General features: G+C 40.9%; 1 protein-coding gene across 5 annotated transcripts in view; it reads right to left on the reverse strand.

Moving 5' to 3' along the window:
* Positions 1-10,643, reverse strand: part of KLHL2 (kelch like family member 2) — a 116,595-nt gene extending 105,952 nt beyond the window's left edge. For all 5 annotated transcript variants that reach the window (XM_027068521.2, XM_027068497.2, XM_027068510.2 and 2 more), the window contains exon 1: positions 10,477-10,643. In XM_027068521.2, the coding sequence (XP_026924322.1) occupies positions 10,477-10,502 (26 nt within the window). In that variant the 5' untranslated portion in view covers positions 10,503-10,643. The remainder of the gene's footprint in view (positions 1-10,476) is intronic.
* Between the last annotated feature and the right edge of the window lie 13,978 nt (positions 10,644-24,621).

Raw genomic sequence — 24,621 nt, forward strand, 5'->3', positions numbered from 1 at the left:
CCACAGCTGGAATGGGAGAATAGGATAGTACATCCTCGTGTGTGTGTGTGTGTGTGTGTGTGTGTGTGTGTGTGTGTGTGTGTGTAGAGGGATGAGTTATGCTTGGCCTGAGAAAAAGAGCTAGTAAGTCTAGGAGACAAAGATGAAAGAACATTCAGATCTGGTGGAGGGGACTGGGAAGCATTTTATAGTTTAAGACGTATTCTCATGCTATTCCCCACCACCCTTTCATAAAGAAAACAGTAGGAAGAAAGGGAAATTATATAGATATATTCAACCTATGCAAACTTTCTGACCACATAACACTGAACATCCACATGTATAGCAACTTAAGAAGTTTTACATTAGCTTCTAGTTTAATAACTTAAGAGTCTATAACAAAAGGGAAATATAATATTGAGGACTGACAAAACTATCACAGAAGGGCTTTTCAATGCTCAGAATGGAAGTGAAAGCAACTCAGTCCTAGAAAGAATACCATTATTTAAGAGCCAAGAGTGTTTATATTTGCTTAAGAAATTATGAATTAAAACTGCCTGCATTAGAGAATTAACTTTAAAACAGCTACCATACATGGGGCGCCTGGGTGGCTCAGTTGGTTGAGCCTCTGACTTTGGCTCAGGTCATGATCTTGCAGTTCATGGGTTCAAGCCCCTGCTCAGAGCCTGCTTCAGATTCTGTGTCTTACTCTCTCTCTGCCCCTCCCCCGCTCACACTCTCTCTCAAAAATAAACATTAAAAAAAAAATTTCTTTTAAAACTACCATACAGCAATCAATATCTATATAGGTGCATTCTTAAAGCTATGTTCAGCTCCTGCTTTTTCTAATGTACTCCATAAACTCTACAAAGAAAAGACTTTATTCAAAGGCTTAAAGGAATAAGTAAGAAATAACACTGACTTTTTTTTTTAAGTGTTCTCTGTACTGAGAGCTACTTACAAATACAGCACCCTGCTGCACAGGGCTACATTTTCAACACTGAAGTCCTTTCCATAATTTTCCATTTCCTATATGGTTTTGTGTTAGACAGTCTCTCACTCAGAAGCAGAACTGAGTAACAAAATGATACATCATGCCTAAAACTACAGATGTGGAAAATGAACATACAATAGGAAGCAGCTAAGTGGGAGGTGAAGGTTGACCCTTTCAGGTATACCAGTAAGTGCAGTTAAACCTTCTCCCTGCTTCCCTCTGAAGCAGGGAGGTAGCCTTTTCCAGAGAAGCTCCTCATTCTGAGACCTGTCTTCTTTTAATTATCTAGAAGAGATACTTTTTCAAAGTTCTTTCATTTTAAGTCTTTCCCCAATTCTAACTCGCAACCAGTCTTAAAACTTTCCAATAGCTTACTGCTATCAAAACATACTCAACATAGTTGAGGTTTCCAAGGGTCTAGATCCCAATACACAGCTATGTTTTATAAGAATCTTTGAGTCTTCCTTCAATGACTGACTCTTGTGTAAATTTCCAGCTGTGGGTAAGGTTGGCTTCTCAGACCAGGTAACTAGGTAACTCTAACTCTGCCCCAAAACACACTAGTGACATAAATGAATTCTCAGAGAAGAAGAAAATAAAGTCTCTCACAGGGCTGTCTCCCTCAAAGAGTCAATATCCATAAGCAAAGGTTTAAACCTACTGCAAGAATTCTGTGGCCATCTTAGAAATGAGGCATAGTTTCTTTAGATATACATTACTTGTTCTGGCAGAGTGATTCCTAATGGCAGGGGTCAGAAGGATGAGAAGCAAGGAGTACCTGGGTGGCTCAGTCGGTTAAGTGTCCAACTCCTGATTTTGGCTCAGGTCATGATCTCATGGTTCGTGAGATGGGGCCCCATGTTGAGCTCAGTGCTGTCAGCTTGGGGATTCTCTCTCTCCCACTGTCTCTGCCCCTTCCTCACTCATGCTCTCTCTCTCTCTCTCTCACTCTCTCTCTCTCTCTCTCAAAATAAATAAACTTCAGAAAAAATTTTAGGAGCGTCCGGGTGGCTCAGTTGGTTAAGCATCCAACTTGGGCTCAGGTCATGATCTCACGGTTCGTGAGTTTGAGCCCCGTGTCAGGCTCTGTACTAACAGCTCAGAGCCTGGAGCCTGCTTCGGATTCTGTGTGTCCCTCTCTCTCTGCCCCTTCCCTGCGTGTGTGTGCTCTCTCTTACTCTCTCTCTCAAAAATAAATTTTAAAAAATTTTTTTAATTATTGATTTTTAAAAATCAATGAGCCAAACAATTTTTCAAACTGCACTCAACCATCCTTTTTCCCATGAAGATTTGGGCAAGCCCTTTTTATAGGACTAGGTATATCTGAATGACAGCATCTCCAGGAGCAGGGGTGAAAGGCAGCTATGTATAATTTCAAAACAAAACAAAACAAAAAAAGTGATGTAATATGTCCCACCACCCACTTCCCTCCCACCCCGGGACAATCATCTCAGATTGAGAACAAACACTTTAGAACATATGAGTTGTTCGTGTTTTTAGGGTTTTCTGGTAGAAACAATGCTGTAACTCATGTGAATGATGCAGCTGCAAAATTTAACAGGGGACCAGACATTTTCACATGTAGGACACAAATACTTAGCCCCTGGGTGGCCACCATCTCAGCTCTCCCCTCTGCCTGTTCACCTCAAAGGCTGTAAGACTCCCTTGCTCACAATGAGTCACCCACCATTACTCACAAACTTCTGCCAAGTTCACATCAGCAGCTGTTGTTTTCAGTCACCATCCATGCTCTACGGCTCTGAAGTTTCTCCATTACTTTATAATATCTCTTCTATTTTCTGTGCTGTCTTCCCTAACTAAACTTCCACTCAGAAGCTGATTATACTAACAACGCTCCAGTTTGCAAGTCCAAGATATCAGAAGGCCGATATTTTAACTAGTATGTTATGTCACTCTACAGTTTCCCAAGAAAATAGTCTCACATCCTTCATCTCACCCAAATAACCACCGTAGTATTTAAAGGTTGTAAAAATAGAGGGCTTTCTCCACTGGAAACAGGATTTGGTTTGTGGAAGAGTTGTGGCTTCAGTTTTTGCAATTAGCTAAAGACAAAGAGACATGCTCTGCAGATTCTCTTCAACTGTTTGGAATTCAAACTTTCATTAGGTATAGAGCCAGCAGACTAACTATCATCTACAGACATATGGTCCTATTACCAAATAAATATAGCTTTAAAAAAGTTAGTGTCTATATCTATTTACATGTAAGAATTTGGATTGTACCTTCAGTATGAAGACCTATAGAACTGAATATAAAGCATCTTGTGAGACAAAACAAAATCCCTGCTCTCCAGTCACAGAACACCTTACAAGACATCATAATGATGCCACTGAAATCTTGCCATTTGTGATGACATGGATGAACCTAAAGGGTACTGTGCTAATTGAAAAAAGTCAGACAAAGACAAATGCCACATGATTTCACTTATATGTGCAATATAAACAAACAAACAAAAAAAAAAGAGAAAAAGACTCATAAATATAGAGAGTACAATCTGGTGGTTGCTAGTGAGGAGGTTTGGGGAGTGAGAGAAACAGGTGAAGGGGATTAAGAGGTACCAACTTCCAGTTATAAAATAAGGCACAAGGATGAAAAGTACAGCATAGGAAATATAGTCAATAATATTGTAATAACTTTGCATGGTGACAGAATAAAAGGTAATGCCACTGAATACATCAGTATAGCACATATATTGCCAAAAGTTATGTTTCAGATTTCTCTGAGCTGGAAAAGCTGGAAATGCCCAATTTTCCTAAAATGGATTAGCAATTAAGGGAGAGCACTGAACCTATTGGAGGACAGAGGGAGATCTCACACACACCCCGGACCCACTACTCTCCCCCTGGGATTTAGTCATGTGGCTTTATGTTCAGTGTGCGGAGAAGCACTGGCAGGAGGATGTGGTTGGGATGTCTGAAGTGGAGAGGTTGATGGAAGTTGGAATATAATTGCTCTCTGATAGTAGAACAATAGAGCTGTAAAAAGCTCTGCTTCAGTTCAACTCAGCTTGCTCTCCCTCTTTCCCTCCCACCTACATGACAAACAGCACAATCAGGCACTTTTTGTCCCTGGCAGTGACTATTACCAGGAAAGGGACCAGGGTAAAAAGCATGTCTTATGCAAGATCAATCTTATTTTAAAGAATTTGTTATAAACAAACAGTTAACAAAGCGCTCTCAGAGTGGGATATTTGTGACGTGCTAAAATAGGGAGAAAGAGGTTGATGATCCATTTCAAACACTTCCGTGTCTTTTATCAACTCTTTTTTCTGGCCTTTCTTTTGCCACTTTCCCTAGTATTACCAGCACTTGGCTAGTAAGAGAGGGCAGCAATTTGATTTCACAATTCAGTTGACTAGGCTACATTTTCTAACACTCGGATGAAAACACACTAGAAGAGGACCAGAATCAGCTGGAAGACCTGAATGGTATTCCTAACGATGCCAAATACTAACCAAGTGACCTTGGGTGTAGTCACTTGGCCTCTCTGGCCTTTAGACTGTTTACTTATAAAATAAGGTGTTGTTATTCCACAAATATGTCTAATACGAAATGTAATAGGAAAGTCAAAGATAATAACACCTCACCTACTTGCCTCAGGGAGCTGTACAAGCATTAAATACTGTATGAATGTAAACACAGAGTTAAGAAGAAAAATGTTGAGGTTAGGAGTTGAACTGAATATAGAGATATATTTTTATGGATTTGACTGGCCTTCCTCCTTTTTAATTGTGACATTCAATTAAAAATTATTAGCAATACTCCACGCAACCACCAGTGTTAATAAATCAAGTAGATAAGCACTGCCTAGATGCTGACTGCATACCCTAACATAAGCAGAATGGGGGAGATGAAGGAGGCTGAACGCAAGAAACTTCTCCAGTTACCATCTAACTGGGGAGGCACATCTGAAACCACCAGGGAATGGCACAAGTCAGCACACAGGTGCAAAATAATGGGCTACCGACACTATAGGAATGCAAAGAGCAGCTGGAATGAATTAGGGTAAATAGGGAAGACTTTGTGAAGGAAGAGAGGGTTCCAAGTGGGCTTTGGAAGAATTCCAAGTTGTTTTAACTGGGGACAGGCTGGGAAAAGGCTGGGGATTCCTCACTCGTGATAAGGCAGAGTTTACTCTAGGAGGTCAAAGCACATAACACTTTTGAACATACTATAAGATTAGGACAAAATGATCGAGGACTCTGACCATCTATCTGCTTGAGATAACTGGTTTGGTAAGTCACTTGATGTGACTCTAAGATGTTGGGGTCAAAATAGTAAGTGGATTGAAAGGTGAGGAAACAACACATAGAGTTCAACAGGAGAAAAGGTAAAAGAAAAATGCAGGTATCAAGGGATGAAATCTGTTCAGGATAGAAGGAGTCAGAATGGACACTTGAAACCATGAGTATACAGTTTCCAGAAGTTGATAAGTGTGGAGGATGATGAGAGAGAGAGAGAAAAAAAGAGAGAGAGAAATCAAAGACCATGCCAAGGCTTTGGGTATCTGGGACCAAAAGGATGATTATTCCATTGATTATGTGCAGATGTTATAAAGGGAAATCAGTTTGAGAACAAAGGTTACAAACTCAGTTTTAGACATGCTGAATCTGATGTGTAAGCTAAGAGCAGAGAAGTTCTATAAGAAGTTGAAAATTCAAGACTGAGGCACAGATCTAGAGCCTAGGCTTAAGACACAGATGGAGCCACAACTTAGTGATCAATAGTTATTAAAAAGAACTGGCCAAAACCTGCATCTGTGAGGAGCAGACACTGCCAATGAACCGTAACAGAAGAAAAGCCATCTAAGACAGAAAACAGTGATCAGTGAGAGAGTCCCAACTTCTCCTCCTACTTGATAACCTTCGAAAAGGAATTTACCGTCTGAAAAAAGATAAGAACCTACACCAACATAATCTCATGTTCACAAGATTAAATGAGATAAAGTAATAAAGTAAATCACATTTAGCAACCTAAAACCTACGGGAGGGAACCAAGAAAAAGCAGTGTCATAGAAAGCAAGGGCTTATTTTCAAGGCAGGATCAGTGAAAAGAACTGGTCAAAAAAATACTTCAGCAAATGCCAACCGTCTGAAATGTAAAACAGTAAAGCACATAACACACAAAGTATACTGACCCTAGCACTACGGTAATTGTATTAAATATTTGTTTGCTATCAGTTTCAACCACAATGAAAAAGACTTTGTTTTCTGAGATATTCCCAAAGTCTGGTCATAGTAAGCACCCAATAAATATGAATGAAAAACCTTATCTCCCTTATTATAAATAGTACACAATATTTAGAATTTGGAAGAATTCTATAGAAGAGCATCTGAAAAGCAATTTTCATTCTCTGTATCACCTGAAAAGAACCTTCTTCCTGGTCTTAAGGAAGTTCAACTGTTTTCATAAACACTTCTAGTGCAGCTCCATTACAGCCACAGATGAGTAAATTTGCAGTCACCTTCAAGAAAGCAGGCTTACTGATATTTATCGAATGCCTACTGTGTGTATTATAGAAACAAGAGGTTTGGGGCTATTTAGTGGGAGAGGGAGGAATGATTTCCCAGCATCAGAAAAATTTAAGACTACTGCATCAATGTTACCTATTTCCAGAATCCACTTCTCAAGTTCCCAAACACACCTCAGAATTTTCCTTACATAACACTTCTTTCAACACACAGTGATCCATGTCTTCTTTCAACATTACCTTGTCAGCCATTATTACTCCTACATATTTTAAACATCTTTGTCTGTCACTGAGGAGATTCACCTATCATCTGACAGATGCCCAATTTACATTCATGTCTACTTAAACAAAACCAAGAATACATTCCAGTGTGCTGTAAGACAAACCAATTGAATACTGGGGTAACCTGCGTCAAGGTTCCAAATTCACAGTAACTCAATCTTAAAATTAGAAAGAACATTAAAGGTCATCTGGTCCGGTGGATCACAAAAGCCGGCTCCAGTAAACTTTTTATTGATCTGTGACAAAATAAGGAAAATATAGCAAGTTTCCATAAAACTAAATTAATACAATTTAAAGACTATCCTTTTAAGTCTGAGATTATGTCCTTCTTTGTATTTGGAAAGGGACACTAAACTGTCCTTTCTTTTACAAAAAAATGGTGATAGCTGGTAACTATTATTTCATCAATTTTTTTTTCTACTAAGCAAAAAAATAAGTTAGCAGTTCTGTGTTGGACCTCATTTTATTTATTTATTTTTTTTAACTTTAAAGGTCAGTGAAATCCAAAATTCTGAAAACCTCTGCTCTGATTCAACCAATCTTCTGCTGCCTAAATCCCTATGAACACGGTCAAGAAGATGTCTGTCTGCCTACGCTTGAACAACTCTGATGCCAAGAGTCTCCAGTGATGTGGAATCGCTGATCCAAGATATGGTTGTATGTGAGACATGTTTGCTGAGCTCTGTGAAGGAAAAGCAAAGATGTAAGGCTTGTAAAGAGAAAGCCAACATGTAAACCAGAGCCATTAAGAAAACAAGGACCAAAACACTGTTCAGTGAGAGGTGGTCAAAGGGATGCATGCCACCCTATACCTCAGCCTTCCCTCAATTTCATAATTATGAAAATCTTTCACAAAAATAACTATAAAAGCTAGAATATGCAAAACATTCCTGAGGTCAGGGCTGCGCGTCTCAGTTTACCACCCAAAATTCCTATACTAACCTACATCTAATTTTTAGTTACACACCTTCAGATTCAATCAGAGGCAAATGTCCCATCATCTTAATATCACCCAGACTCCTAAACACAAGAGAATCTAAACGTCACATATAAGATCCAAAAAACAACAGGCAGAGAGATATGAAGCCCAGTGACAATATGAGAATCAAAAAGGATGAGGAGAACTTGGAGGCAAAGAGTGAAAGAGTGGAAAGAGTAGTAGATCAAAACCTAATTTCAATGAGCCCATCCCATCCCAAAGGAACTAGAGAACCTGGGCAGTCATCCTACCCCTCCAAGACAATGTGCTAACAGGCTGAAGGGCAGCAAGGTGGGATCTGAAAACAGTGCAAAACTGGCTATCACAAGAGAAGGACGAGCATAAGCTCCTCCACAGTGGCAGGCAGAGACAGGCATTCAAATATTCGCAGAATTAATGAGTTAATAAACAGACACTCACCCAAAGAGGATCTGAGCTCCTGCTTCCAACCACATCACCCAAGGCATTTTAAGTCCACATCAAACATCTTTCCTTGCCTTAAAGCTCAGGTTAAAAATCTAACCTTACAAGAAGCTGAGCCCTCCCAATAACTTTGACTGCCTCCATCTACCCAACTCAAGCCCAGTGAGGCCCAATAAAGCTCCTTCCCAAAGACACTGTCTGCAATCCTCAAATACAGCACCTATGATTTAGTGTGGAAGGAAAAAGTAAGCTAATGGGAGTGAAGGCAAATAGGCCAAGGGGCAGGAAGGGAACCTATTTCTGATTCTAACAAAATCTGGAATGAGGGTTAATTTTAGATGGGCCGAATGAAAATAAACCGCATTTGTATTTAGTATTAAATGAATATCAACAATCAAGAAGTCTCACCAACTTTAGCCACCCCTCATTAAAAGAAGTTTTAACAAATCTTTCATCCCTGCTGACATTCCTTGTTTTCCATTACATCTCAGCCTGTCATTGTTCCAGCATTATTGATGGAGTCTCAATACCAGAGAATTGTGCTGGATACCAAAATTATGATTAATTGATCTGTCCTAGATTCAGTTTATCACTATTTCCATGCACACGTCCATTTCATTTTCAATTATTTCTATTTAAATCATTTTCCACATCTCTAGTCCCTCCCTCCAGAGGCTGCTTTTTGTCCACACCCTTTTTCCACCTGCATTCTAAGAGCCCCTTGTTCTTTCCTGTAGTTCCCTCTGCTCCAAAAGTAAAAGGGGACTGCAGGAAACTGATATAAAGGGAACAGGCTTAGTATAGATAACATGCCTACATGATATATTCCATATACTATGTGCTATCTACATACAAGGACCATTTCCTGCCTTAATTGTCTCTAAGCCTGGACAGAACCCATGTGCTGGTGCTATATTCATGCTGCTGATGCTAACAATCCACCATCATATTTCCTAGGGTTTAGGAGCCTTCCCAAACCTGCTAAAGAACATGACCCGATCACAAAGCCCTCAAAGCTAAGTGATCACGAAGCCACTGAGCCCTTGCTTCTACTGGCCAGGAAGGGTCAATTCATCAGTTTTATCATCTACTCCTTAGATCCCCATGACCTGTTCCACTCAAGCTAAAAATTCTGTAAGGCACTTTTAGAAATTACAGTTCCAGGATCTTATAGTTCCAGCTCTCCTTAAAAGGGCTGGACATCAAAAAATTATTCAGTCCAGGCCAAATACCCATATTTTGGCTGGAATTCTGCCAAATAACCACAAGAGGCTGGTGCGGTACAACTGCCATGGAGTGAAGCTGGCCAAATCTAAGTGAAAAACGATAAGGCTCCATGAATAAGCTCTCGTGAAAAGGTACACTGATCTCAGAATGAGGTTTGCTTACGGTTTGAAAAGTCAGATTCAAGGGGCTCTTGTTCCCTGATAAAGGTTAAACTAAGGAAGGCAAATCAAAATGGAAATTTTCAAAACTCCTGGGGATTTATAGTCCACTTTTACCAAATACTTTCAAAAAATATATACTGGACTGAATAATGCAATTCTTCAGTATCTTCCACGTAATTGTTCAACTGTTATTATTTCTGGAAAGTAGTTTCGCTGCAGGTATCTTGAATGTATTTGGGTACCAAGGAAGAAGACACCTGTGCCTGGCAGGTAGCTACACTACTAATTTGCCTAGGGTACCAAGGAAACAGAAGATGCTCTGGTTTCTGGATACAATTTTCTGCAGTGCCAGGTAAAAGAGGTCACATGCCCTGAACAGCCGTGGCTCATTTAGAGTGATGTAAAAGCTCTTCAGATATTAATTTTGCTAGAAATTCGAAGAAGCAAGCAATCTAAGGTCAATTCATTTAGACACCGGTGTCTGGTACTTTCCAGTTCCCTTTTTTTCAACGGACTCCCGTGCAGCATATCTCCATCCCTTAGAAAGGGGTTGGCAAGCTAGGCACCAGCAGCCCAAGCGTTCCAGGGAGGCGCACACAGGACGGGCAGAGTCCCCAAGCCCAGCCCAGCCGGAATCTTCTATTCCCCTGGGATGGGGAAGCCCCTTCCCTAGATACTATCCAGGGTTCTAAGTCACTGCCTGGCCAGGCTGAGTTTCCGCCCGCGTCCGCCTCAGGACTGCGGGAACCGCACCTCGTCACGCCCCGCAGCTCCCACCTCCCGCCGCCCCCAGCGTCCGCTCCCCGGCGGCTCCGGGCGTCTTCCGCCGGCGGGCACCGGGCGGCCGTGCCCGAGCAGCGCCCGTGGCCGGCGGCACGCGCCGCAGCGGCGCGCTTATCCGCAGCCGCACAGCCCGCCCGCCCGCCCGCCCGCTCACTCACGCGGGAGGCAGCGGCGGCGTCTCCATTGTGGCTCCTCTCGGGCTTCAGAACGCAGGCACCGACCGCCGCCGCCAGCACCATTCCAGCCGCGGACGCCGGCACTGCCCGCCCGCCGAGCCGCGTTCCATCCGCCCCGGAGGGGGCGCCGCGCTCGCCTCACCGCGCGCCACCACCTGCGGCGGCGGCCCCCGCGGCCATGGCCCGCTCGGCCGGGCGCGCTCCGTCTGCCTGCGCGGCTCCCGCGCTCTCCGGAGTGCGGGGCGGTGGCGGCGGCGGCAGCGGGACGGGCGGGCGCGCGGGCTCGGCCACTTCCGGGTTTGGTCCCGGCCGCGCCGACGCCGTGACGGGACGGCGATGCGGCCTCCCGCGGCGGCCGAGGACCCCTCCCTCGGCGCCTCCCCTTCCTCTTGCTGCTGCTGCTGCTTCTGCTGCTGCTGAGGGTGCTGGCGCTGCGGAGGGTGCTGCTCCTGCTGTTGCTGTTTGAGGGTGCTGCTGCTGCTGCCGCCGCCGCTACTGCTGTTGGTGGAGGCGGGCGGGCGCCAGCCAGGAGCGGGCGGGCGTGCCCAGACGCGGGCTCGCGGGGCGGGACGGGGGCGGCGGCCGCCCGCAGCTGGGGTTGTGGGTCACCCGGGCGGGGGAGCTAGAAAATGGGGCGGCGGGCGGGTTGTCTGTGCGGAAAAAGGGCACCCGAAAGCACGGCATATTAGCGCTCGCTATTGACTTACTGCTCTGCTTTGCAAGCGTGTTCACATCCTTCTCTTTTGATTTGAACCTATGCCTGGGGAGAGGGAAAGGGTAGGCATAACCAACCACTTCCTTTACAAATGGTGAAACTGAGGCAGGAAGAAATGAATTTGCCCGTCCAGTGTTCCAAGTAGGGACCTGGGCCTCCCCTCTCAGTGTATGATCCCTTCGTTGGAGAAGTGAAATGAGCACCTACTAGACAAGGTGTTGGTACGGAATGAGATGAGAGGGCAAAGCCAGGTCTGTGGGCTCGTGGAGCTGTCAATCTAGACGGGCGGAGAAACAAACGAACGATGCCTGCTATGAAGAAAATCAGAGTGAGGAGCTGGGATGCTATTTTAGGAGTAGCCAGAGAAGGCCCCGCAAATGATGTCATTTAAACAGAGATGGAATAAAATGAATCTTGAGGAGAGCAAAGAGCGCTCAGGGCAAGGGAAGAGTCATGCAAAGACTCCTATGCAAAATCTTGCCTGGCTTGTTGAGGAACAGGAAGGAGAACAATGTAGCAGGTGGTTGTCCAGGTGTGTCCAGTAGCATCTGGGAATTTGTTAGAAATACGAATTCTGGAGCCCCACTTCAGATCTACTGAACCAGAAACTCGGGTGGAGCCTAGCCGCCTGTGCTATAACAAGCCTTCCAGAAGATGCTGATGCGTGCTAAGGTTTGAGAACCTCTGGTGTAGCTGAAGCAGAGTGAGGACAGGAAACGGAGATGTTGTATGGGGCGGACTGGCATATCACAGAGGCCTTGTAGGCCATCATAAAAGATTTGACTCTTACCGAAAAGCAACTGGAAAGTTGTGAGCAGCTTGATCTCATAATTAAAAGGACACCTTTGCTGGTATTTGTTTTAAAATACTCCACCAAAAAAAAAAAAAAAAAAAGAGGGTAAAAAATAGGGGGAAAAAAAAGATAAGGAAGGGGACACCTGGGTGGCTCAGTCAGTTAAGCCTTTCACTTTTGATTTCGGCTCAGGTCATGATCTCACAGTTTGTGAGTTCAAGCCCCGCATTGGTCTCTGTGCTGACAGCATGGGACCTGTTTGGGATTCTTTCTCCCTGTCTCTCTCTCCCTCTCTCTCTCTCTTTCTCTGCCCCTCTCCTGCTCACTTGCTCTCTCTCTCAAAATAAATAAACACTTAAAAAAGCTTTAGAAAAATATGAGCAAAATGTTAATTTTTGATGCTAAGTGATGGGTACATGGGGGTAGTCATCATTTATGTGTATTTATGTGTATGCTTTTAAAGGTCCATAATAAAAAGTTGTTTTGTGTTTTTTTTTTCCAAATGATGACTGATTGCTTTGTGAGCAGTATATATAGGGAAACAAGAGAGCAAGCACAGAGATTAGCCTAACTGGAATAAAAAAATAAGGATGACCTGGACTAAAGTCAGTGTGATGGAGAGAAGTGGTCATATTCCAATCCTATTTAGAAGATAAAGCACACAGGAATTACTGATAGGTCAGATATGAGTATAAGAGAAAGAACAGAGTCAAAAATGATGCCCAGTGTTTTAGTCTGGGTTCTTGAGAGAATGGAGCTGGCATTTACTGAGAATGGGGAAATAGAAAGAAACAGATTTGGTCAGGGGGAGGGGAGTATTTTTAAACTCTGATTTAGACACAGTTAAGTTTGAGGTGTCTATCAAACATCCATGTGAAGATAGGAGTAGACAATTAGATATATGTATCTGGAGGGGATATAAATGTGGAGTTTTTCAGCATAGATATTATTTAAAGTCATGGAACTGGTTGAAAAAAAATAAAGTCATGGAACTGGTTGAGATCAACTAGATAACGTAGCTACAGAAAAGAAGAGGACCAAGAATTGAGCCCTGAGGCACTCCAACATTAAGATAATAAGATAAGCAGAATAATAAGATAAGCAGAATTCAGCAAAGGAGACAGAGAAGGAGCAGTGGGTAAGGTAGGAGGAGGACAAGTTTCTTGGTGGCCTAGTGAAATGTTCTAGGAAAAGGCAATACTTTGGTATGCCTTAACGTGAGCTAACCTTTCTATAATGTGGTGGCATTATTTATCCATCATGAGTAGGACATTCCTAAGGATGTCATCATTGATGACATTCTCTCATTGATGGTTTTTTTCGGGTCACCAAAAAACCTCCTACTTTATAAGGTTGTTGTAAGAATTAAGTGAAATCATCTATGTAAGCATATAACACTAAATGTACAATGGGAGCACTTAATACATGGTTGTTGCTATTATTATTTCTACACATTTCCATGACTGTCCGTTATATCTGTACCTGGTTTTGCTAGGAATTGAGTTTAAATGCTAGTCCCAAGAGATACACACTAATTTAGATTTGATCAAACCTGTGGCCTGACTTCTTTCTTCTGCATGCAAGCTAGTGAACAGGGCTGTTTGATCAGCCATTTCAGGAACTCTTTCAGGAGAAAACAAAAACAAAAAAAAAGTCTCCTATTGCTTTCGTATACTTCTACCCAAATAAGGAGGTGTCAGTCTGACAAGTAGATACGCAAGTCCAAACCATAGCTCCTTTCACATCTCCCCTGGATTAATTTTATGTTATAATTCTCTGCTTGTTAGGGGATCCAGGTCATCTAGAATGCTTAATGTCTACCCAAACTTTTTGTTTTTCATATCTACTTCTAAATTTATAGACTTTACAAATGATCTGGGAAAGAATACCTTTTTACCCTCATACAGTTCAACCTCACTGAGAGTTAAACATCAGCCCACAAGCTCTAGTATTCTAGCTTGTTGACCACCAGGTAGATTTGAAGGCAGTCTATACACGTTTCTTTTCTTTTTTTTTTTAATGTTTATTTTTGAGACAGAGACAGACAGACAGAGCATGAGTGGGGGAAGGGCAGAGAGTGAGGGAGACACAGAATCCGATGCAGGCTCCAGGCTCTGAGCTGTCAGCACAGAACCCGATGTGGGGCTCAAACTCACGGACAGCAAGATCGTGACCTGAGCTGAAGTCTGACGCCCAACCAACTGAGCCACCTAGGCGCCTTGAAGGCAGTCCATGTTTCTAACTCAAGTCTCTGCCATGGAGCCCATTCCTTGCAAAGAAGAGGAAGAGCCAAACCCACAACTTGGCATCTCATCTGAGAATCTTGAAGCAATTTGAAAATATTAATTCATCTATGCTGAGCTTTTGTTGTTTTCTGAAAAGACAGTGATGGAACCCTTGGCTTTCAGACATATGTAGACCTGCCTAAGATCAGCAGCAATTTATGAGGCCAGTTTCCATTTTCATCTTTGTGTGGGCCAAGTAACTTCACAAAACTGGCCCTTGGCAATCAAACATCAAGATTTAATGCTGCCTCACCCTTCACAAGGAAAGTAAACAAAAATGCTTGTCAGGATGAACACAAGGCCATCTGTGGGGGAAAAAACTTTTAATATATCTTCCTTTGTATATGAGTTTCACTATTTTCTCAAGTAAAGGATACAAAAGATTGGGAGTAGCTTTCCAAGGGCCATGAAGGACTTCTCATTTCTCTTTCCCTTGGAATGGTGCTCACTGGATATGCAAAGGTGTTTGACCTCTCCCTGCTTGGGTTATTAGCTCCACCCACCTGCTGATATTCTTTGGGTGAGCTCCTCACTCCTTACAGAGGGATGAGACCTTACAAAAGTCCGTCCATTTGTTATACTGTTGAAAGAGAACAATTCCTTAGCCGTATTAGTAACCATAACATAAAGCTAATGTGAATAACCACTTGTAAAGAAGATGGAACCACACAGAGGAACATGTCCATGACAGGAGCTGGTGGCAAAAATTACTGAGATTCATTTGGAATCCGATGTTGCAGTGAAACTAATGACATGACATGGCAGGTGCAAACACATCATGTGGCAAGAATCTGGGAACTGAGAATCCTTCCTGTAAAGAAAAGACTTCACTTCACTAAACAGTATAAAACTGTAAGATCCTGTTTTTGTAATTCCTTTCAGTGTAAAGATAGCAAGTATGAAAAGCATCACGTGTTCAAAAATATGGTTTTAAAGAAGATGGAGACCTCCTAAACAGTCTCATTTTCTATCCTAAAGAGTTAGTTTAAAATGCATTTCTTGAGTTGTTTCTCTAATTTTAAATCAGGGTTTTTCGCTTTTATTCCTTGGATTTGGAAGCAGCTTAGTGTACATAATATACTATGAAGCATTTCAAAGTATCCTTGCAAGATTTTGCTATTTAGCAAATGGATTTGTCGATACATTAAAAGTATTTATTACAAGCTTTGTGCTGTTAAGTGGGGTGAAGTGTGTCTTCTGCTCCAGACCAATAGACAATTCTAATTGAAGGAATCCTTCATTTTTATGACTCCAGTTTACTCTGCAAATGCTTGCTTCCTTGTTTTCATAGTCTTTAAGATACCAACCTTTCTTCCAGCACAGCACACCTGCCCATTACCCTGTATCAGAGGTTCCTGGAGAAATGAAAGCAAATTGTTTGCTGCAAAGTTTAATTGGAAATCTGTTGGAAGTGGTACAGGAAGTATCCAAAAATAGACTTCACACTAATGTATATCAGGTAAGCAGTTTCTCTGTGCTTTTTTAAGAAAAGGAAATCTACTTAATCTATTTTTACTTGTATATAGTTATAAGGTATCTATTTATGTAGTCTAGTGATGTAATACCTCATTATAGAATTATCTAGGACTAAACATCTTTCTACACAGTCAGCAATGCTGGCGGAAAGAAAAAGCAAGTAAAAATCCTTGACAAATTACAGGAAGCATTATTAGCATGCTGTCATTCATCTCAAGTTATGCACACACACACACACACACACACACACACACACACACACACGAGCTTTTATCCACTGCTTCTCTTTGTTCATCACAGCTGACTGTTAATAGCATAGAACCTAAGCAGTACTGTGAAATGAGTTTGTTGCTGGCATTCTCATTTTCCCCATTCTGTTCCTTTTTTTTTTCCTTTTGGCATCAATATACCTATCACCTCTAACCATCACCAGCTACAGGTCTCCAGTGTCCTTTCTTCATCCGTAACAAAACTTATAATAACAGTTAACAGAATGATTGATTAGTGGATTACACTTTCATACAATAGCTTTAATATAATGAGGTAACTTCATATTGGTATTACTCTCGCTGAAGAGAATCTTCATCATCTACTCCCTATTCTTTCTCCTAGAATGCATTCCAATGCCTTCTACATTCTCTCAATCACAACATTTTTTTGATAATAAAGTGTGATGTTGAAATGTGTCATTTTCATTAATGGAGGTGTTACTGTGCAACACTGTGAATGCTTTACTTAAAGAACAATGCTGACAGAAGAGATGAAAAATATTCTTGAACTCTAGACTTTTTGAGACCAAACCTCCGGGAGTTTGTATTATTTGTTCAACTTGTTCACATGGTAATATGAAAAGATAAGTCTTGAATTTCCACATAAATCCTAAAATTGGAGCTCAGCCCAAGTCTTGGAATTATTTTTGCAAGTGAGGATCTTTTGCCAAGAAATCCTTTCTAGTTCTTAATCTGGTTCTAGTCAGCTTCTGGATGCAGAGAAGCATGTTTAATGCAGGATATAAGTGGTTAGTCAATTCCTGAGGCATCCATATTTCTTCATTTTCCTTGTTAAGATCTTGGTAATAATCCAACCCAAGAAATAGAGTTGAATCCAGGCTGCATATGTATGAGAACTATTCTTCATTGAACTAAAAATGAACCTAAGTTGCCATTTTGAAGTCTTTGTTAAAAGCCAACTAAAATTAAATCATGAGAAAAATATTCCTAGTCATATTTTCTGAGGCAAACTGATTCAAGCAAATCTTAATTGTATTATACTTAGGTATTATGTCAATTTTGTATGCCAGATAGGGAAAAACCCTGACCACCCTATTTTAGGTTACAGCTGTACCCTAAACACTCCCTAAACTCCTTTTCTAATTTATTTTTCCCCAAAGCACTTATCCCAATTTAACAAGCTGTGCTTTACACGTTTATTTCATTTATTGTCTGTCTTCTCCCTTGGAATATAAGCTCCGTGAAGGCATAGATTTTAGTCCGTTTGGTCCCTGCCATATGCAGGCTTAGAAACATTCTGGCACATAGTATGCATGCAAACAATACTATTGAATGAGCAAATTGACACGATTTATTGTATTCACCAAGCAAAACATTTACTCCCAAGAACACATATTCTAACTCAGATTCAGGCAATGTGCATTTTAACACCTATATACAACATCTATATATTAATTTTTCTTTCTTTTCTTTTTTTTCTTTCTCTCTCTCTCTTTTTTTTTTTTTTTTTTTTGTTTTTGGAAGCATAAAATCAATGCTCCCCAAAATAAGGAAGGCACAGAGAAACTTACGTTGATTTCAGTCAGTGAATCAGCCAACATTTGTCGAATGACTTGTTTGATGAATATACTGTGATAGGTTAGGAGTTGGGGGGAGTGGTAGAAATAATAAAAAGCTTAAGCCAAGAGTTCTGCCTTTAAGAAACTTGTAGTGGGGCGCCTGGGTGGCTCAGTCAGTTGAGCATCCGACTTTGGCTCAGGTCATGATCTCGCGGTCTGTGAGTTGGAGCCCCGCCTCGGGTTCTGTGCTGATGGCTCAGAGCCTGGAGCCTGCTTCGGATTCTGTGTCTCCCTCTCTCTGACCCTCCCCTGCTCGTGTTCTCTTTCTCTCTCTCTCTCTCTGTCAAAAATAAATAAAACATTTTTAAAAAATTAAAAAAAAGAAACTTGTAGCTAACTTCAGACACAAGAAATAAATCCAGTATATTAAATCAAATTAATTAAACAAAAATACCAGACAACAAAGTCTTCACAAATAAGATGAATACTGACTTGAGCACTTAAGAAAGAGAAAGCACATAGTAGGAAAAGAGAATGTATTCATGGACAGTAAAGGGGGATTTTAGACAACAAATGATTTGAAGACGGGTAATAAGAAACAAAGCCAAGATGTTAATGTGAAGGTCAGATTCTAGAGATCCTTGAATAGACTCTGGGCTTTATATGAAGTAAGTAGACAAGTATTAGAGGAATATGCTGTCTGTATGTATATGTGTGTGTGTTTGGGCAGGTAGTGGAGTACAAACTCTACTGTAAGAATTTTAATCTGGCATTGGTGTGCAAAATTAGCAGATGGAAGAGACTGGAAGCAGGAAGATGAGTTGGGAAACTATCTCATCCCAAGAGTTCGTGTGTGAGACGACAAAACTTGAAGTAGAGCAGAGTGCTATTAATGAAAAGAAAAGGCCAAATGGCAAAGATGAAATAAGCATGACTTGTTGACTAGTTGGACATGGAGGCAAAGGAACATAAGTCGTCAAACACCCCAGGGTTTTGAACCTAAGAACATGGTGATAGAATTGATAAAAAGAAGAAAAAATCACATGAGCTAAATGATAATGGGTACGGTTGCAGGCCTGCAGAGTTTGCAGTAATAGCAGGATACCGAAGTGAAATGTCCAGCAGGAAGCTGCAGATAAGGCAACACAAGGCCACTTGGTACAAAGATACAATCACTCGTAGAGTTATCCAACCCTGAAGAAACAGGTAATGCAACTTTCTGTGGCCAGCTACTTTGTTGTAAGAGGTAAACTCTCCCGTGTGTTCGCCACATTTTTCTATGCATAGGTTGACGGCCCTGTTTTTTTACTTGTTAACTTCTTAGTTGCTAATTTTTTTTAATTAGGGACATAGTACGTGATTCTATTCTTACAGTAAAAACTCAGACCATAAAGTGAAATCTTCCACTGACCTCTTCCCAATCCCTTCCCAGAGGTAACCCGTTAACCATTTTATGTATGTCCTTTCAAACATTTTTCTGTGCGGTTACATGTGTATATAGTACATACAGAAACACATGTGTTTGTATTTGTTTGGTTTACATAAGCGGAAACACGCTGCATGGTACCATCAGCCCATTAGCAGCTGCTAAGGAAATCTTACTGCCAATTTGCTGTAGCTGTGGGGAACCCAGGCAGGGATAGCTCGGCTGCCAGTTGCCAATACATCCAAGATTTTAACTGATACTAATTTCAGGGAAAATTCTGAACATCGGAAGTTTGGCTAATGCATTAGATTAGATTCAACAGTACCTCGCCAGATAGATACTCCATTGCGTCTCAGTACCACAGACAATTTTTCCCTCCCCTCTCACCAAAACACACACACTCTTTTAGAAATCATATTTTTGTCCTCATCTTTAGGCAATAAGATTCAAGTCACTACTTCTCCAGTAATTTTTTTTAATGAGTTACATTACCAGAAATACTTAGTATTTCTAGATTTTCTATTTCTGTTTTTTTCATCTCTTTCTAATCTGTACCTTTTCTCTCCATACTTTTTTCATTCCAGTTACTGCTTTTAATTGTTTTCAAGTTTATTTATTTATTTAGAGAGAGCGTGCACACAAGCAGGGAAAGGGCAGAGGGAAGGAGAGACAGAATCCCAAGCAGGCTCTGTGCCATCAGCACAGAGCCAGATATGGGGCCCGAACCCATCAACTGTGAGAACATGACCTGAGCTGACATCAAGAGTTGGAGGCTTACTCTTAAAAACTGAGAATAAACTGAGGGTTGACGGGGGGTGGGAGGGAGGGGAAAGTGGGTGATGGGCATTGGGGAGGGCCCCTGTTGGGATGAGCACTGGGTGTTGTATGGACACCAATTTGACAATAAATTTCATATTAAAAAAAAAGTAAATAAAAAAAAGAGTTGGAGGCTTAACCAACTATGCCATCCAGCCTCTCCAAGCGACTGCTTTTAAAAAGAAGGCTTTCTCTTTACAACTCAGAGTATGGGACTGCCTGGGTGGCCCAGTTGGTTAAGCGACCAACTCCTGATGTTGGCTCAGATCATGATCTCATGGTTCGTGAGATCTAGCTCCATGTTGGGCTCCGTACTGACAGTGTAGAGCCTCCTTGGGATTCTCTCTCTCCGTCTCTGTCTGTTCCCCTACCCCGACTTGCTCTAACGCACGCACTCTCTCCCTCACTCTCTCAAAACAAATAAATTTTAAAAAATTTTAAAAATAAAACTCAGGGTATGAGGAAGATCTAGAAGATTTGAGTTATGGTTGATAGCTGTTCATTCTATATTGGTCAAAAGCTGCTGAAATTTCAAATTTCATTCTTTTGTGTTTTTGTTCCTGGTTAAACTTTCCTAAAACCATAGTAATTACATGCCTACTTATAATGATTTACTGATTTACTTTAAAGCGTATTTAAATATTGCAGCAACATGCATTTTATTTAGCACAATCTGTTTTTAAAGTTCTAACTGTGGGAAGCTATATATGCTCATAATTACAGTTTATTTGAATGTGTAATATTTTTGGAAAGTGAAGTACCATACTTTGGGGGGGTGGAATGAAAATAATTTATGTATTTTTAAATGAACTAAAGATTTTTTTTAATGTTCAGTATCTAGGGTAATTTTTAAATTCGTTGGTTCTATTTTATATTTTAAGCCTTGAATAAAAATATCTTTATACAATGAAATCTCACTAATGTTTTCAAAATCCATATCATGTGACCACCTCTAACTACTTTGGTAATTGTGGTGATTAAAATATCATTGAGAGACTTTTTTTCTTATACTGAACTCCATACAAAACCACTTTTGCAAGTAAGTGGATGTGTCTTTCAAAAAACTAGCTGAAAATTATTTACATTTATCAGTAACTAATTATAATCATGGTATTAGAAAAGTATGGCTAAAGCCACTTTGATAACTCATCCAGTCTGTTAGTTTCATATGGGAGTATGACCAACCCTATAAGCATTCAGGATATATTTCAGAATGTTCCCCAATAACTCATTCCACACTTTTACAGTCCTTTTCAAGATTTAGTACCTAGCACTGTGTTTACTTTGGAGACAGACGCAAAAAATAACCTGTCTGGGAACAGCTTGTCTACCCTGAGGAAATGAGATATACATACCTAAAATTATAGGGCAATATGGTTTATGAGTGTAAAGATATTATGAGTTGGATTATTCCAGAAACACCTTTTGGAAAGTAATAATTTGATTTGAGCTTTGGGGGACATGTAAGATTTACATTAGTAGAGAAGAAAAGGGAACAGTTTCCTCACATAGGGAAGGAAAAAACAAGAAACAGAAAACAAAAAACAAATGGTAGATGTGGCAAAAATTGTAGGTCTACCCTAACTGGAGTTTAAAAAGAATAGGTGAGATTGAACAGGTAAGACAAGGTATTTTCCCAGAGGACCCCCAAGGCCTCAGTGTGGGATGGTTGACAATTGGTCTAATGAACTAGAAGACTGAGGATTTTTAACAAGTGAGTAAAACATTCAGGCATTACTTTATTAAGATTTATCTGGCTGAGGTGGATAGACCAAGTTGTAAGTTGGAAGGTTTTAGAAGGATGGACATTGATTAAGGATGGCTTTACACGTGTATCAAAAGGTGTAAAAAATACATATGTCCTGGGGCACCTGGGTGGCTCAGCTGGTTAAGCGTCCAACTTTGGCTCAGGTCATGATCTCACTGATGGTGAGTTCAAGCCCCTTGTCGGGCTCTGTGCTGACAACTCAGAGCCTGGAACCTGTTTGAGATGTTGTGTTTTCCTCTCTCTCTACCCCTCTCCTGCTCGAACTCTGTGTCTGCCTCAAAAATAAAGAAACTTTAAAAGTTGTTTTAAAAATACATATGTCCTGTGACACAGCAGTTCCACTTTTAGGAATTTATCCTAAAGAAGTAATCATAGATGCAGATAAGTCAGCTACCAGGATATTTAATGCAGTGTATTTGAATAACAATAAATTGGAAACTTACATTGGTGACCAAATGTTATTATAATACCAACATATAGTGGCCTGTTATGGGACCATTAAAATTGATACATTATAAGACTATTTAATGTCATAAAAACACGACATACTGTTGACAGGAAAAGAAAGTTACAAAATTTGTGTATAGTATGATCCTGTGCATGTAAAAGGAAAAAAAGGTGTGTGTGTGACAGAAAGAGAGAGAGCATCTCTGTGTGTAACTGATAAGTTGAGCAAATATGACACATTTTGATTGGGTGAAAAATGCAATTTTTATCTTCCAATGTCCTTTTAAGTGTGTGTTCATTGGTGTTCCTGCCCTAAGGTGAAGTGTGGGAGAGCCCCATCGCTTTCAGGAAACAAAAATTTCTTTAGCCAGTTACAGTTCTACAAAAACCACAACTCAGGCTTAATAGTCAAAATTCCAATCCTGGCTTTGTGCTAATTTTTCTTCTCCCCGCCCCCCCCACCCCCCGCCCACTTCTCTGACTACTTCAATCTGAAATCTTGCAAAGGGAAAAGTTGGAGAGGGAGTGAGATCCCTCAGCAACACTCTTTAGACTTTGGATGGCTAATCAGGAAATTTGCATTCGAGAACCACCTCTGTGTATCAAACTAGTAAATTCACCACACCAATTTTTCATCACCTCATGTGAAAAATGGAACTAATAACACTTGGCCTACCTACATCTTAGATTTATTAGGCACATCAAATTATATCACAGAAGCAGAATTACTTTGCAGAGTTGAAAAGTGTTTTAGCAGTGCATTAGGAAATACAACCCACTAGACTAGGGACCCAGAAGCCAAATGCCTACAGGAGGCCAGGAAGGTAACATAAATGGCTATATCATTTAAGATGTGAGGTCATAAATAGCAGCTGTAACAACTGGCATCTGACCTTAATGTTGAGGATGTGGTACACAGTGGTAGGGAAGATGATACCAAAGATGGAGAGCTCATGCCCAGTGAGAGGGAACAGCTACCCCTCAGATCTAAGCAGCTCATGCCATGGAGACATACAGGCCGTATTGAGATCCTCTGATATTTCAAGGGAAGTCAGAATTTCTGATTTTTTGTGAAATCTAATTTTCCAATATTGACAATTGATTTAAATATCAAACACAACATGGACCAACAATGTGTAATTTGAATTTACAGTGAACAAAGGCTAGATTCAGGCCCCACAACATCACTTCATAATCCTACGCTAGACTACAAACAACTTGAGGGCAGAGATCTTGACTTTTATCTCTGTCGTCCTGATATTTTATATAATGTTTGACATAGCTGGTGCTTAATATACGCTGGCAAAATGATAGATGTGCACTGCTAAATTGAAAGACTGTTTCTACACATGAAGTCATCCAACAACTCAAGACTGCCTCGTCATAAGGGTTTTTTTTAATATATATATAAATTTAATTGTAACAATCCTCCCTTTTATTTTCCCAACCAGTCAAAGTAGAGTAGGGGAAACAAGTAGAAGACAGCTAAAGGAATACATGCAAGATAAAAGGTGAATGTGAGCAAAGAGTTACATTAAATAAATAAATTGTAAGAGGTTTTGTTATTTCTGGTGCTTTGTTTAATCTCCTATAAGGAGATTGGGTTTATCTGATTGCAGTGGGTGGATTTAGTGAACTAAAGAGGTAGGTGAGAAGAACAGCACCTAACTTGGGGGATGTGGGTGTCTGTTGTGGGGACCGCGAGTAGTCAGAGAAGACTTCCTAAGGATGTGTTGCCATTTAATTCAACAAGTGATTTAATTGAACAAATATCTATTGAATATTTACTATGGAATATATCAGTGAGCAAAACAAAGACTCTAATCCTCATGGAACTTCTGTTTTGCTGGTGGTGACAGACAGACAATAGACATAATGTATTAGAGAATTATATAGTAACAGGGAGCCTGAGTGGCTCAGTCGGTTAAGCATCTGACTTCGGCTCAGGTCGTGATCTCACGGTTAGTGGGTTCGAGCCCCACATCAGGCTGTGTGCTGACAGTTTAGAGCCTGGAGCCTGCTTTGGGTTCTGTGTCTCCCTTTCTCTCTGCCCCTCCCCTGCTCATGCTCTGTCTCTCTCTGCCTCTCAAAAATAAATAACTGTGAAAAAAAAATTTAAGAAAAAATGAAAATTATGTAGTATGTTAGATGGTATGATGGTCAATTTTATGTGCTGGTTGGCTAGGCTATAGCCCCTAGTTATTCAAACACTGATCTAGGTGTTGCTGTGAAGGTTATCCTGGATAATCTGGGTAGACCTGATTCAATCAGTTGAATGACCTTAAGCATAGAACTGAGGTTTCTCCACAGAATGAGAAATTCTGTCTACGGACTTCAACTTCAACTCACATTGGCAAGTTCTAGCCTGCCCTTCCTGACAGCCTGCCCTGTGGATTTTGGACTTGCCCAACTAGCCCCCATAGCTGCGTAAGCCAATTCCTTATACTATATTTAAAAAAAGTCATTTGTGTTTGTATCAAACTACTGCCACAAAACAAACCACCCTCCAAATTTAATGACTTCATCACCGTTTGTCCAAGATTCTGTGCACTGGCAATTTGGATTTAGCTAGGGTAGTTAGTTCATCTCTCCTCCATGCCGTGTCAGCTGGA

Source organism: Acinonyx jubatus, chromosome B1 (assembly GCF_027475565.1).
Source record: "Acinonyx jubatus isolate Ajub_Pintada_27869175 chromosome B1, VMU_Ajub_asm_v1.0, whole genome shotgun sequence".
Lineage (NCBI taxonomy): Eukaryota > Metazoa > Chordata > Mammalia > Carnivora > Felidae > Acinonyx > Acinonyx jubatus.